The sequence below is a fragment of the Macrobrachium nipponense genome, chromosome 27 (assembly GCF_015104395.2).
Source record: "Macrobrachium nipponense isolate FS-2020 chromosome 27, ASM1510439v2, whole genome shotgun sequence".
In the NCBI taxonomy this organism is placed as follows: Eukaryota; Metazoa; Arthropoda; class Malacostraca; order Decapoda; family Palaemonidae; genus Macrobrachium; species Macrobrachium nipponense.
Window position 1 is genome coordinate 71593907 of NC_087216.1, and position 15000 is coordinate 71608906.

At 44.4% G+C, this 15000-nt stretch overlaps 1 protein-coding gene across 20 annotated transcripts in view; it reads right to left on the reverse strand.

Annotated features, from left to right (window-relative positions):
- Positions 1-14269: 14269 nt before the first annotated feature.
- LOC135201065 (uncharacterized) overlaps positions 14270-15000 on the reverse strand; it is an 11390-nt gene continuing 10659 nt past the window's right edge. For all 20 annotated transcript variants that reach the window (XM_064229949.1, XM_064229941.1, XM_064229950.1 and 17 more), the window contains one exon: positions 14270-15000. This exon is cut by the window's right edge and continues 67 nt beyond it. In XM_064229949.1, coding sequence (XP_064086019.1) covers positions 14577-15000 — 424 coding nt within the window. In that variant the 3' untranslated portion in view covers positions 14270-14576.

A 15000-nucleotide genomic window follows, 5' to 3' on the forward strand; every position in this document is an offset into this window, starting at 1 on the left:
AGACTGGCAATGGTGTCGGAAGAAAACTCACGGGAAGCCGGAGAAGTGGGATTAGTAGAGGAATAGGAGGTGTAGTTAAAGGAGACATAACAATTTTGAGGAGAACAGAAGGAACAGATGCATCGCAAGACGAAGCAGAGCTAAGTCTACTTTCCCTAAGCGCTGCTTTTCTAATTCTGTCTTTAGCTAATTTCTCCGAGTATGAACTAAAAACTTCCATTGAGAATCAGTCCAATCACTACACTCGTTACATGTTCGATCTGCTGAACAAACCTGTCCCCTACACTTAACACATTTAGTGTGAGAATCATATTCTAACTTGGATAATCTAGTTTTACATCCTGAGATGCAAAACCTAACTCCCGACGGACTAGAATCCGACATGGCAACGCCTAAATAAAAAGCAAAATAACAACAACGCCAAAAAAGAGTACTTCACCAATTCCGAAGATCAATTTCACCAGAAAAAAAGCGAAGCAAAGTCATCCAACCGCACGACCACCGATGTTCACCGGACGCCGGCAGGAAAAGAATTGAATTCACCTGGGCAGTTGTACCTGGTTCTCCCGCGAGTGGAGGAGATGACGTCATCACCACCAGTGTTGGCGACGCCGACGCGCTAAATTTGAATTTAGTATCCTGCCGCTCGTGGAAATCACGGCTCTATAATTGTTCGGTAAGACACTACAATAAAAAATCCCCGTTAATCAGAGACTTAAGTCTGTGATTGTTGGGCAGAGATACGGTTGTTATTCAATCAAAGCAGGTGAGAAAGACATAAACAACCGTCTACCTCAAAGCGGCAGCTGATACTGAAATGAAACCTCGGGCCAATTCAATACGCAGTAGCTGTCGCTGACTCGTCATCCTGAGTTGCCAAGTAATCCTTTCCACGAAGGAATGCGTTCGGCTAGAACCACCGAGCATAAAAAGATATGCTCGAGCAATTATATTTAAGCGAAACGAATTTCGGTAAATATAAAAGCTTAAATGGTGTTGTTTTGTGACAACACCATAAGTATATAAAATTGAAACTGGAAACTCCTGGGAGGTTGCAGCAACCCGGGTTGCAGTTCAATTAGAATACTTTTCGTCTAAGTCGCAATCCGTAGAATAACCAGGATATGCGCCTACCCCTCGGACCATTCAACTGCTTAGCAGAATCATGTCGCGAGGTTAATATACGTAGTATATTTGTAGGATTCTGAACAACGATCTCCATCCTAAATTCTTTCCTTCAAGAAAACAAAATAAGGATTGGAGATCGACCACCTTCGTTCTCTATTCAAGAGAGTGAAGGAGAAGTCTTCCTCGAAGGAAAGCTTCAATGGTGAACAGAATACTAAGACGATAGTTCCAGCCAAACTGGATATTCCCGTCCGTTCTTCTCTATTCCAGGTTTGGTCGCCTACTGTGAGATAGTCTTCTTTCAGCAGCAGTCTTCTTCCTAATGCTAGAAATTCCAGGAATTCGAGCATAGGCGAGGTTCCCGATTATCGTGTAACATATCGGGGATTCTCGTCTCGCTCACTTTGGACCGTGGTCTCGCCTAAGTGTTTGGAGATCGTAAGAAACTCTAACACTCTGAATGCGCTAGAAATTCCGTAGAATTCTAAGCAGTCTGCGAAACCCCCACCGAATTCGTCAAACGATATCGGCTGGTGGTCCTCTCGATTCCCGGTAGAAATCGAGAATGGGGCAGGATCCCTCCTCAACGACCGGGGCTTACGTCAGGTAGGACCCGAAGGTCCCCCCTGGTAGCGCAGTCCCCAACGTGGGATCCTACAGAGAAATCTCTGTAGGATCCTTCCCCTTTCCCTCGTAGCCGTAAGGAGAGAGGGAATGGGGGAGGAATTGGATACTCGCTCGGCCTTCCCAGTGGAACTAGCAGTTGGAGAAGAGTAGGAGCAGCCATCGCCTTGCGGCGATGGCCTCTCAGAGTCTGGGAAAACGTATCGTCAGGAGAAAAACGTTTTCCCCGAGGAGGGTTACGAATCTCACTGTAGGTAAGGGTCTGCCGCCACTGTGAACGTCGTCTGGGTGGGGCTGATCGACACTGACAGGAGAGAGCCGATACCGTCCTCCGACTCATTCAGTCCTCGTCGAGGTCGAAACCTCTCGGAGGACGAAGGAGTATTTAAATACGGTGTCCGAAGACACGTAGAAACGCCGCTGTCGCAGTAGAGGAGGTGGAAGTAGCTTGATCGACCGGCCAGAACTGAGAGAGCCTTCTTGTCCGGAGACGAGAGACTCTGGTTCAAGACAGAATCGGCAAGCTCCGATCGCGGCATACCCACCGTCGTTTTGGGGTTTCCCTCTCGGGCCCCAAAACGACTCGAGCAGAGACATGGGCTCTGCTGGTGGGAGAGGCGATCCTTCCCCCCGGTCGTTGTGCTGACGAATCAGTGCAATAACCTGGGTAAAGTTACTCTGAATCTCGGAAGTTACAGCGTCTTGAGGAGTAGGACCGTCCAGTCCCTCCAACAAGAGCAGCTCCCAGGACCCTCCTCCTTCAGAAGAAAGACCAGCAACAGATCCCTGACGGTTGCCTCCAATCACTTGCGCGTACGTCCTGGTTGGTCCTCTAAGACCAACCTGGCACGTGCGGCGTCGTGACGGGATCGTGAGCGGCGCATCTCTCACGATCACTCCTATATACCTCGCTCTTCCTGGCGTATGCCGAGGAAGTTGAAGGTATCGGAGAGACAAGAACTGACGCTACCCCCTCTCCCCCTGACGGTCACCTCCAATCACTTGCGCGTACGTCCTGGTTGGTCCTAAGACCATACGTGGCACGTGCGGCGTCGTGACGGGATCGTGAGCGGCGCACCTCTCACGATCACTTTAGCTACCTCGCTCTTCCCGGTGTAGCCCGAGGAAGTTTGAGGGTAGTGGAGAGACAGACCTGACGCTCCCCCCCCGCTCGCTGGCAGGACCAGCGTACGTGGGGGGCTGCAGCCGATCACCAACCCGCGGTGGGGATCGATCTGCAGGCCTGGCCGTGCCGCTCACTGTGGCGAGCGGCTCGACTGAGCACGTCGACCCCCCCCGGTCCCGTGCGTCAGACGAGCTGCTGCTGGTCACCGTATCCGCCCGGTCCCTGTGGGGAGCGGCGGTCAGGTGACCTGCAGAGCTCGCTTTCGCCGTGAGACCGGTGAGCGTCCTCGCGGCACGTCAAAACCGCTGGTACCAGCCGAGGCTGGTACCGTCGGTCGAGGGGACCTGGGGGACCTCTTCCCAGCCTCAACCCGTGGCCGGTCAGAGACCGTCCACGTCCACCCGAGGTACCAGGCTGGTCGCTGCGAGAGCGGCCGCTGGCCTGGCGAGAGTCACCTGAGCGGCTCTCGACAGTCTTCTGCTCCGTGCCTCGGTCATGACGCTGAGCGAACTCAGGCGTCTTAACTTTGGCTGCACGGTCACCCGAAGGAGATCGTACACTCGGAACTTCTCGCGGACGAGAAACCGAGCCGGTACCTGGCTTAGCAGCAGAGCTGCCAAGACCAGGCGAGGGTGTACCAGCGGTAGCCAGCACACCCTTGGTCCCCGTCTTCTTCTTCTTCTCAGAAGGGGAGACGGGCCCCGTTCCCGAAGGAACAGGAGGACCAGCAGAAGAACCCCCCCGTCACACCGGAATGTGACGAGCCCTTCGAAGTTCCCGAAGGAGTCTTCTTAGGGGGAATAACAAAACCCGGTTACCAGCTGGTCGCTGCGAGAGCGGCCGCTGGCCTGGCGAGAGTCACCTGAGCGGTTCTCGCCAGCCTTCTGCTCCGTGCCGTGGTCTTGGCGCCGAGCGAACTCTGGCGCCGAAACTTTGGCTGCACGGTCTCCCGAGGGAGAGCGTACACTCGGGAATCTCCCGCGAACGAGAGACCGAGCCGGAACCTGGCGTAGCGGCATCGCCGCTAGCACCAGGCGAGGAAGTACCAGAGCTAACCGATACTCCTCTGGTCCCCCCGTCTATCTCTTCCTTACGGAAGGGGAGACGGGCCCGCTCGAAGAGCAGGAGGACCAGCAGAAGAGGACCCCCCGTCCCACCGAGGTGGGACGGGGCCCCTTAGAAGTTCCCGAAGGAGACTTCTTAGGGGGGGGGAGGCAGCCTTCTTCTTCTTCGGCTTATGGGCCTTAGAAGTCGAAGGGGAAGAGGCAGCAACAGACGAAGACGAAGATGACACCTTCCTCTTCTTCGTCAGCTCACGCAGGACAGTCGTCAGGTCCCCTCCATCCAGGCCGGAGTCGGGCCTATTGCCGAAGCAAACACGGCCCCCGACTGCACCTGTCCGGAAGGACCTGGGGGACTGGGGAAGACACACCATGGGCAGGACCAGCATGGACAGGCGCAGGAACCAGGAGCGACAGGAACAGCAACCAGCTCAGGTAGCGGCAGGAACAGCGGCAGCGGTAAACACAGAAGGGACAGCCAAGCCAGTAGCGGGAACCACATCAGCGACAGGTACGGCAGGCCCAGCCATCGCCTCGTAGAATCATCGGCAGCCAGCGTGGTATCTGGCGGCGGTCCAGGGGCGAGCTGCTGGAACAGCGGAAGTCTGGGGCAGGCAACACGAAGAAAACACAGGCGGCGGCGGCATACCCTCCTCAGTACGGCGGCGACCGGCCCTAGAAGCGGCAGACGGCGTCACCGACACAGCATGGGGAGTGTAGACCAGCGGGGGGAAGCAGCATAAGCGGCCGTGAAGGTTGTAGTGGAGACCACTCCAAGGTCACCGCCCCAGACCTCGCTAGACTCTGCAGCGGATCGTGGATGCTAGGCACGCCCTGCAGCCGCAGTTGTCCATACCTGTCCAAGGTCGTTCTCCCACTGGCTGTAGCACCTGCAGTAGCACAGACAGATTAGTAAGAGGGGTTCCCTCACGCACGGGGGGGGGGAGACATGCCCCACCCCGAACGGAAGGAGACCCCAAAAACAAAAATACGAGGAAGCTGAGCGGGGGGGGCAGGAAAGAAGACGAAGAATCGGATACCAAGGGAGTCGCGGGAGAGCTTTCCGACGACTCTGGCAGACCTTCGCTTCCCCTACCGCCCAGCAGTGAAAAGTAATAGTGAAAATGAAACAGAATACTGCATTTCTTGCGATTCACTTCATAGAACTTGCAAAGATTTTGGAAAAATCAATTCCCGGTAAGAGCGGAAACTTGATCCATAATAATATGATGCTATTCATAAATATATATGAAAATGAACAATACTGCACTTGCTATTTTCACTTTCACAGCAATAAATCGTAAGGATTAATTCCCCGGGTAAGAGCGGAAATTGATCCAAAATTAAATTTGATGCAATTAATAATGAAAATGAAAGAAAACTGCATTGCGAATCCACTTTCATGCATTCTATTCATACAAAATAAGAGGCTCTTGCCGAGGCGCAATCAAGCTCTCGGCAACGAACGCACAGGGCAAAAATATAATGAAAAAGAGTACTTACATCTTTCAATTACACACTTTCGCCCAAAATACATGACTCGGCGCGAGTGCGCCCGCCCTCGGCACCGAGACATAATTCAAGGGTTCAATTCATGAAAGAGCGGAAATCGCCGTCTCTACGGCGATAGCTCCATGTTGATTCATAATTAAGTAATGAAAATGAAAACAGTGTACTTACAGTTTCATTTCAAGTCAAACCAAACCATTAGTAGAAAACACAATATAAACAAAGCATACGACGATGAAGCGGGCACAGAGAGCGATGACGAACACGTCCTTCACACCCGCGGCCGAAAGCAAAAGTGATTCTTCACCTCTCGGGCTTCGCGCACGATCGGACAAGCAGTTAACTACCGTTCTCCCCTTGTTCGAAGCTTACGACCGTCCCAGCTGCCGCTAGTTACCTTCCTATTGTTAAAGGACCGAGGGTTTGTATTACGTATCGGAACAAATATGTTTTTTGGTTACATAACAAAAATTTTGAGGTTATGATGATTTTCGACACTTTTTTTTTTCGTATTTTTGAATTTTTTTTAGTGACGCCGCATATGCGGAACTAGTTTGCGGCGAACGAATACACTAGCTTGGGATGCGCAGTTTAAAAACAGTCCAAAAGCGCAAATAATGAAAAAATCATTGCTTGTTTCCAGTACATAATAAAAAAAACTAAGTTTCTGGTTAGATTACAACGCAAATTCCAAGGTTACGACGTTCTCGTTATGCTTTTTAACGATACCTCATATGCAGAACTAGTTTTGAGCGGAGGTGCGTAAATTAATTAACGCTATTAAACTGTATGGTAAATTGACCAAACAACAACCTCGGACGGTCGAGGACGCTAAGTAACAATACGAAAGGACGCCACTTCAATCGCGTCTGCCTGAAGTTCAGTCGGTTGTGTGCTAAGACGTTGCTGAAATTCCTTGCCATTTTCGCAAATTTACAATGGCTCCTAAACGCCAAAGTACTTCCTCCGATGATAGTTCATCCAAGAAGAGGAAGGTCATCACGATGGAGGTAAAATATGACGTGGTGAAGTGTTCGGAGAAGGGAGAAACTAACACCGAAATAGGCCGTTCTTTAGGCTTGAGCAGGACCACGGTGGTAACCATTGTGAAGGACAAGGAACGTATCCTGAAGCACGTTAAGGATGCTGCGCCGATGAAGTCAACGGTGATAAACGAGAAGCAAACGTAGCCAGAGCATTGTTGAAATGGAGAAATTGCTCATGATCTGGCTGGAGGACCAGAACCAGCGACGTGTTCCGGTGAGCTTAAGTGTGATCCAGGAGAAGGCTAGAGCGCTGCTAGAGGCAGTAGTGAAAAAGTTTGGCGAAGGCAGTGCTGGTGGTGAATTTTTCCGCGAGTAGAGGTTGGTTTAACCGTTTTAAGGCTCGTGCAAATTTGCATAATGTGAAGCTGCAAGGTGAAGCTGCTAGTGCTGATAGCGAAGCAGCAGAAAGTTTTCCAGGTGGTTTGGCTGAGATAATTAAGGATGGTGGTTACACGGTGACCAAGTCTTTAATGTGGATGAGACTGGATTATTTTGGAAAAGAATGCCAATCGAACGTAACTTTCCAAGGAGGAGAAGTCAGCACTGGCCATAAAGCTGGAAAGGAGCGACTGACTTTGCTGTTTGGGGCCAATGCAAGTGGCGATTGAAAACTGAAGCCCTTACTGGTGTATTTGGCCGAGAATCCCAGGGCTTTCAAGGGCATTTTCAAGAGTCAACTCCCTGTGATTTGGAAATCAAACAAGAAGGCTTGGGTTACCTTGATGGTCTTCGAAGATTGGTTCAATGACCATTCGTGCCAGCAGTGGAACGGTATTTGACTTCGAAGGGTCTGCCTTTTAAGCCCTCTTAGTCCTGGACAATGCCCCTGGTCACCCTTCAAAATTTGAGCGACATGCACCCTAATGTGAAGGTGGTGTACCTCCCACCAATTCCACATCGCTGATACAGCCAATGGACCAGGGAGTAATAGCTAATTTCAAGGCTTACATACCTTAGAAGGACCATACGTTTTGCTTTGAGGGCCATAGAAGCTAACAAGGAGTTGACACTGAAAGCAATTCTGGAAGGGCTACAACATTGCTGATGCAGTGAAAAATATTGCAAGTGCTTGGGACGAGGTGAAGACGACCACTTTAAATGGGGCCTGGAAGAAACTGTGTCCACAGTTTGTGCACAGTTTTGAAGGCTTTGACCAGGCAGAAGACGTCGAGACTGTGACGAGGAAGATCGTAGGGCTAAGCAAGAGGCTGAAACTAGATCTTGAACCTGATGATGTAACAGAGCTGCTGGCTTCCCATGGAGAGGAATTGTCTGCAGAGGACTTACTTGAACTTGAACAGCAAATGATTGAGGAAGAGGCGGCGGCACCAGAGCCAAAACCCAGGTCATTAACTGTGCAAATAAGGCTTGTCGAAGGGTTTTACCTCATCTGGAGAGAGCCTTGGCTTCTTTTGAGGCAGAAGAACCCTAAACGTTGCCAGGTTTGGACAAAATAAAACGTGGAATGTTAGACTTAGTAACTTTCTACAAGGAGACCCTGAAGGAGAAGCAGACGAAGAGAAGTGTGCAGTCCAGGCTTGACACTTTCTTTCTTTCACAAGTCTCCAGTACCACCACCTCCCACTCCTAGTCCTGGTAAGGAATTCTGAACTGTTTTACTAATTTATGTGTTTACATAGTGTATATAAAATGTGTTAATTTTTTAATGTAACATATACTAAATGTAAGAGTAAATTGTAACTTCATTAATTTTCATCATTTGTAATTTTATTGCAGAAGTGGTGACAGTTCCAGATCCCCCTGTACTACCTGTGACAGTTCCAGATCCCCCTGTAGTACTACCTGTGACAGTTCCAGATCCCCCTGTACCTGGACCCTCTGTAGCAGCCCGTCCACCTGTACGTGTACAATCAGGTAAGCAATTTCATTTTTCTCATTTTCATGTTGGAAATTGTTTACACCCTACATACATACGTACACTAACTTACATAGTGGTACAATGTGTTTGATGTTGCATAACCTTATTATTTTTTTTTTCATTTCAGACCCCTTTGATAGTGACAGCGACCCAGATGACCCTGAGCCTTTCCATGGTTTTGATGCCTCGCCCTATTCATCAGGTAAGGAATCCTTAATAACAAATTTGTATAAAATGTTTTATAAATTGCTAATAGAAATTTTATTAAAAGTGTACATATGCTACAATTACATCCACCTTATAATATATTATGTACCCTATCATTCTTTCCAGATCTAGATGTTCCCTCATCAGTTGATACGAGTATCACCTCTCCAGAGCCCAAATCAGTTGATACGAGTAGATCACCTCTCCCATTCCTTCAGGTAAAAGAATTCTTCATTTTTTATATTGTACATACGTATTACACACTACATATGTCAAACAGTAATAACATGTGCAGTAGTTACAGTAGTAGTAACTATCATTTTATATATTTTTTATCATTCCAGACTCCCAAGCACCTGCCCATCCCACTCCATAGCCCAGCCACCCACTCTCATGTACTACCATATGGCCATCCCAGTAAGCAAGCCAATCACTAGAATTTGGTAAGGACATTTTTTTTATTAATGTTTTATTATTACATAGTAATAACCATGTTATGTATGTACATACATACTATAATCATATGTATACATTATCATTCCAGACTGGCATGCACCTGTGACCTTACAAATAACCAGACGCTCTACATAGCCTACATGTCTTCATTTTGCTGAAGGTAAGGAATTCTCAGTTGTGTTTAATGTTTGCATACGTACAATAAATTTTGTACACCTAAGTGGTACATACTGTCCTTTAATATTAATTCTTCATTCCAGACTGCCCATCATCCTAGCCTGTTATCTGTGATAAAGCACACTGAAGTTAGGTTTGGAATGCATCCTTATCATGAATGCTCTACACCTCCACCTCCATCTCCCACAACCTAGGTAACAGCTTTGAGACTCACTAAAAGTTGGTAAGTTATGTAAGGAATTTCTAAATTAAGTTTTATACTACATGTTATATGTGATATTAAACCACTGTATGGTGCATATTACTGTATGTAACTTACTCTGCATAGAGGACTTACTGACAAAATTATTTTTGTACATTCCAGAGTCCCCTGAATGATGTAGGCTAAGGGGCCACATAAGACTTTGTCCATCCAGGGTTACATTGAACGACAACTTTAAACTAAAAGTAAAGAATTAATTAACATACATTAACTATACTCTTGTTATATCTACAGTAATTAACATATTGCATTCACAACTTTCTGTAGTGTATATTTTGTACACTAATTTTGTTACTTTTTCCTTCCAGAACCAACATTTTCACACAACTCCAGGTTGTTACTAACAAATTACTACAAGTGTCATCAAGGGATAACTACAAGTAGAAGCACCATTTTTGAATGGAAAAAACCTTCAGGAAAGTATACGTATCAAATGTAACATGTAGTGTAACAAAGTATGAACAGTAAGGTTTTTACATACAGTAGTATTACATACGTACATAACTTTTTTTTACAGGAATTTCCAACCAAGTTTGATTATGTACATACATGTTATAAAAACCACTGTACGTATGGTTACTGTATGTAAACTTACTAAACATACATACTGACTTAACTTTGATACTTTTTTGGTACATTCCAGAAAACCAGGACCCCCTCCATGATGCAGGCTATGGGGCCACATAAAACTTTGTCCAGGGTTACTACATAATATAGCACGACAACTGTAAACTACTACTGTACTAAAGGTAAGGAATTATACATAGTAGTAAACATACATTAAGTAAGTTTTATACTAAAAAAAAGTGACAAGATCTCTCACATGGGATAAGTGATCAAGGTCCCTCATGGAATTAGTACGTACATACATACTGTACACTCCCTGTGAACAGGGGGTGTAGACCAATCATTTACAACATGCATACGTACCAGTTGATATTACTGTATGTAACTTACTATGCATAGAGTACTTACTGACATAATAATTATTTTTTGTACATTCCAGAACCCCCTGAATGATGTAGGCTATGGGGCCACACATAAGACTTTTGTGCATCCAGGGTTACATAGCACGACAACTTTAAAACTAAAAGTAAGGAATTAATTAACTACATTAACTAAGTTTTATACATGTTATATATGTGATATTAAACACTGTATGGTGCATATTACTGTATGTAAACTTACTATGCATAGAGTACTTACTGACATACTAATTATTTTTTGTATCATTCCAGAACCCCCTGAATGATGTAGGCTATGGGGCCCACATAAGACTTTGTGCATCCAGGGTTACATAGCACGACAACTATAAACTAAAAGTAAGGAATTAATTCACATACATTAACTTTTTTACTCTTGATATACCTCAAAGTAAGGAATTATAAACTAAAAGTAAGGAATTAATTAACATACATTTAACTCTTTACTCTGATATCTATAATTTACATATTGCATTCAGGACTTTGTGTAGTATTTTGTACTAATTGTGTTATACTTTTACCTTCCAGAGCTACCAGACTGGGATTTTAGTGTACTCCAGGATCTACCAAAGGATTAGTGTACTACTATAGTATACAGTGTATAGTGTTTAGTGTATAATCTAACCTAAGGATTAAGTGTAGTACATTGTGCTTTATAGTGTCACAAGAGTTTAATAAAGAATTATACCTTCAAGAACCATCCTTTGGCATTGAAATAACCACACTACACATCATGCAATACTTGCATGTCACACAGGTAAGGTCTCTCTAACTTTTTCTTAGTTTAAGGCATATTTCCAAGTGTCGTTCCGGCTTACGACGATTTTCGGCTTACGACGCGCCTCAAGAACGGAACCCCCGTCGTAACCCGGGGACTGCCTGTATATGTAATGTTTATTGATCTTACTCAAGATTGCAGTTGTAATCAGCACAATAAAACATTTTGTTGTCTATATTAGTGAAAGTATGAAAATTTTTTATTCCCGGGGTCATAGTTTGAACTGAAATTCATTTTCACCTTGTAATCGGTGGTTTTATCCTCACTGCCATCACAACTGAAACTCCACAGTGCTTATTTGATTGTAATTATAAACATTTTGGTCTTAATCCACTCCATATTGCACTTGAACTGCGTTGCGGTTCCTGGTTCCTAAGCGCTCACTCCAAAAACACAGACAGGCAGCACACAAGTATACGGTTTATGAGGTGCAAAGCTTTATTCCCTTAATTGTTTACTTTACTCATTATTTAGCTTAACTTTACTTTGTTACTTCAAAATGTTTATTTAATTCATGTCTATTATCCCTTTTTTGCAACCAAATTAACCCCGAAAAATTACAGATATTTCTGAAGTACTTAAGAGCAGACAACAGCAAAATGACTCATCATTGCCAATCTAGTGGAGCTTCACACATACGCCAATGCATTTACAAACTGTTTCCATGAATTCTAGTAGTCATAGTAATGCAGTAATGATAAAATTGCTGTAATATGTATATATACTACAAATAGATACACTAATTTCACTTATTTCCCCAGTTTTGTGTAAATCTTATACCCAGTTTGGAGGGTAAACACATATCAATTGGCAACACTGATAAACAATTGAAGAGCGCGAAGAACGCCGGAGGTACCGTTCACAAGCAAAACTGTTGATATTTGAATCAGGAATCTAGTTACTTTTTTCAACAACAATAATTTCAAATTAATAATCATGAATATGTAAAAATATTTATGCAATTCATGACCTTATACTGCTTTTCAACTATTTATTTAAATAATTATCTAGTGCACGCTTCTTCTTCTTCTACTAAAAATCATAGTTCCCTTGGATAAGTAGTGGTTGGAAGTCGATGTTTACAATTGTTGTGATGAAAGTGCCCCAGCTTCTATGGGTAGCAGTGGTGTACGGATTTAGCACAGGAAATGGGAAGTTTGTTGACAAAAGCGACTCCGCAAACATCGAGATGGCGGCAATCTTCAAAACATTTTTAGTTGTGAGTAAAAATTTCGAAAGCGTCATGGGGGTAGTGTGCACTGCGTTTGGCCACACTTTTCATTACCCTCTGTTTAAATCTTAAAATATGGCCTTAATTTCTAACTTTGGAGAAAATACTTACTTCGGAAAGAGAGCAGAGGTCTCGAGCTGTTCCTCTCACCACCAACTACTCATGACTGATGACCATCTCCAGTGTCAGGACGTATTAAAGTACTTTTTCGGAGGGTGGCCACAAACGTGGTAGTCAGTGGGTTGGCCAGTCCAGTCGGTTGTTTACCCTAGCAGCCATCAATCCCAGAATGTGGCCACCTTCCTGGAAAAGTACTAGAATTTGCTGCCATGAGCATCATTCAAGAGTTGTGGCCGATCCTGACAACACAACGAAAACTCTACACTCCTCTCGAAGTACGAGTTTTCTCCCAAATTATGAAATAATGGCATAATTCAAGCGCTTTCTCGGGAAGTGGCCGCAATGTCACCACTCGATCATTTACCCTATTTATCAAAACAACAGGAACTTTATCATCTGACATTTAAATTTTCACAATATCCTCGTGTTGCCATCTCCTTTACATTTACTGTCCCAATTTTTGCGATTTTCTTATACAATTGAGTCTTATTCATGCATTTCCCCCCTTCCCTATCAAAGAGCCTACATAGGTTAGCCTATTAGGTAGGTAGCCTAGTAGCCTATGCTACGGCTGACCCGAGGTTTCCCTATGGGGTTGCCCGAAATTCTTCGACCCTGGGGGACGGGAGGCCACAACACAGTGCGATTTTTACCCAAAATAATATTTAGGACCGTAAAATAATATTAATTTAGGGTGTAAATAGCGTAATCTACAACATCCCTATCTTGGGCTAAGTTACGCCTCCTTGGTTTAAGACTGATTAGGTAATTTCCATTACTCTCGTTAAAGAATTAAAATAAATTAAGCCACTAGATAAATATACAACAATTTAATGCCTCCAGTGGCAAATACGCTAGTCGATTGTGAAATATACTTATTAATTAGACACAAATTCATCACCACCAACGCGGAAAATGCTCTATTTACCATCAGCTGACGACTGTCATCTTTGTTTACGTCGATAATGGGCAGCGTTTGGTTCATAATAAATCTGTTTATTTTCAGTTCAAAATTCTTTTATGAACAAATATATGTAGTTTAAAATAAAAAATTTTATTAATGTGTTTGAATTTATATAGATTTTTTTCTATAATTGTGGTACTTTGTGAGATAAGACAAAATAACATTTGGCGGTATTGGTCAGAAGGGAGCTATATGAGTTCAATATTACGTCACCGGAACGGAAATCGGCTATAATGACATAAATTAATTGTAAATGGAACAATAGTCTGCATGTATAATGATAACATTATAACAATCATCGTCAGCATAGATATGGTTATTAATGATCGAATTTCATCATCTCTCTAGACAAGGGAATGAACTGGAATACCGATATGCATTATCTGCCTGTTCTCTGATACGCATTGATATTTTTTTCCTCATAGTTGACAATATCAGCTTAATTGCTCTTTTAGTGCATATTCTTTTATAACATCATGAAAATTTCTAAAATGTATAAATATGTGTGCGTTTTAATTGTAGTTATCGCAATTAAGGTATACACACGTATCTGGTGAAAAGTGACCATTATTTTCTCTATATAGTACATTACCACAATAAATACGATTTTGGGCAACCATTTACTTTCAGAATTTTGAATTATACGTGTTTCTTGCAACAGTATTCGTAATTCAGAAGGACTCGGTTAATTTTCTTTTTGGGAAATGAAACTTGAATGTCGAGTTAACTCGTGTTTATTCATTGCTTACTCAGGATACAAGTCAGGCAGCCTATCACAATTTTTGGTAGGTTTTTATTGTTATCACACACAATTTCGTTTTTTGTTTAGGTTATTTTGATGCTTTCCTGGTCTCCCTGGAGGCAATAACCTAAGCAAACCTGCAAAATCTATCCAAAAATATGCATTGGAACCTAACTTACACCAGTAGAAAAGGAGACAGTCTGTAATATTCAAGGTAATGGTCCTCAAAAGAACTCTGTTCAGAACTAAAGCTCAAATGAAAGAAACAGAAGACTGAAAAACACTAACATACACATGTCTCACGAGGACAAACGCCTACGTTGCAGTTAACCCTGCACCATTCATCCAGACCTGGTACCCAGTGGGGCGTTCCCCTTCTAACACCCCGGCAGCCAGCTCTTGCAATGTCTTTCCCACCACCACCAGGCCTTTTGACTCCAACCCAAGGACCTTTGACTTTAGTTCCGTAACCCACGCCTCCAGACCCACTACCCGAGCCTGCATATCCAGGACCTCGACCTCCAGAACTGCCACTTGAAACTCCTGATCCAAAGATACCTCCTCCAGAACTACCACTTGTTGATCCAGAGGAACCTCCTCCAAAGACTCCACCTGAGCCCCTTGATCCAGAGTGACCACCTGCAGAACTGCCACTTGTTGATCCTGAAGAACCGCCTCCAAAGACCCCACTAGAACCTCCTGATCCT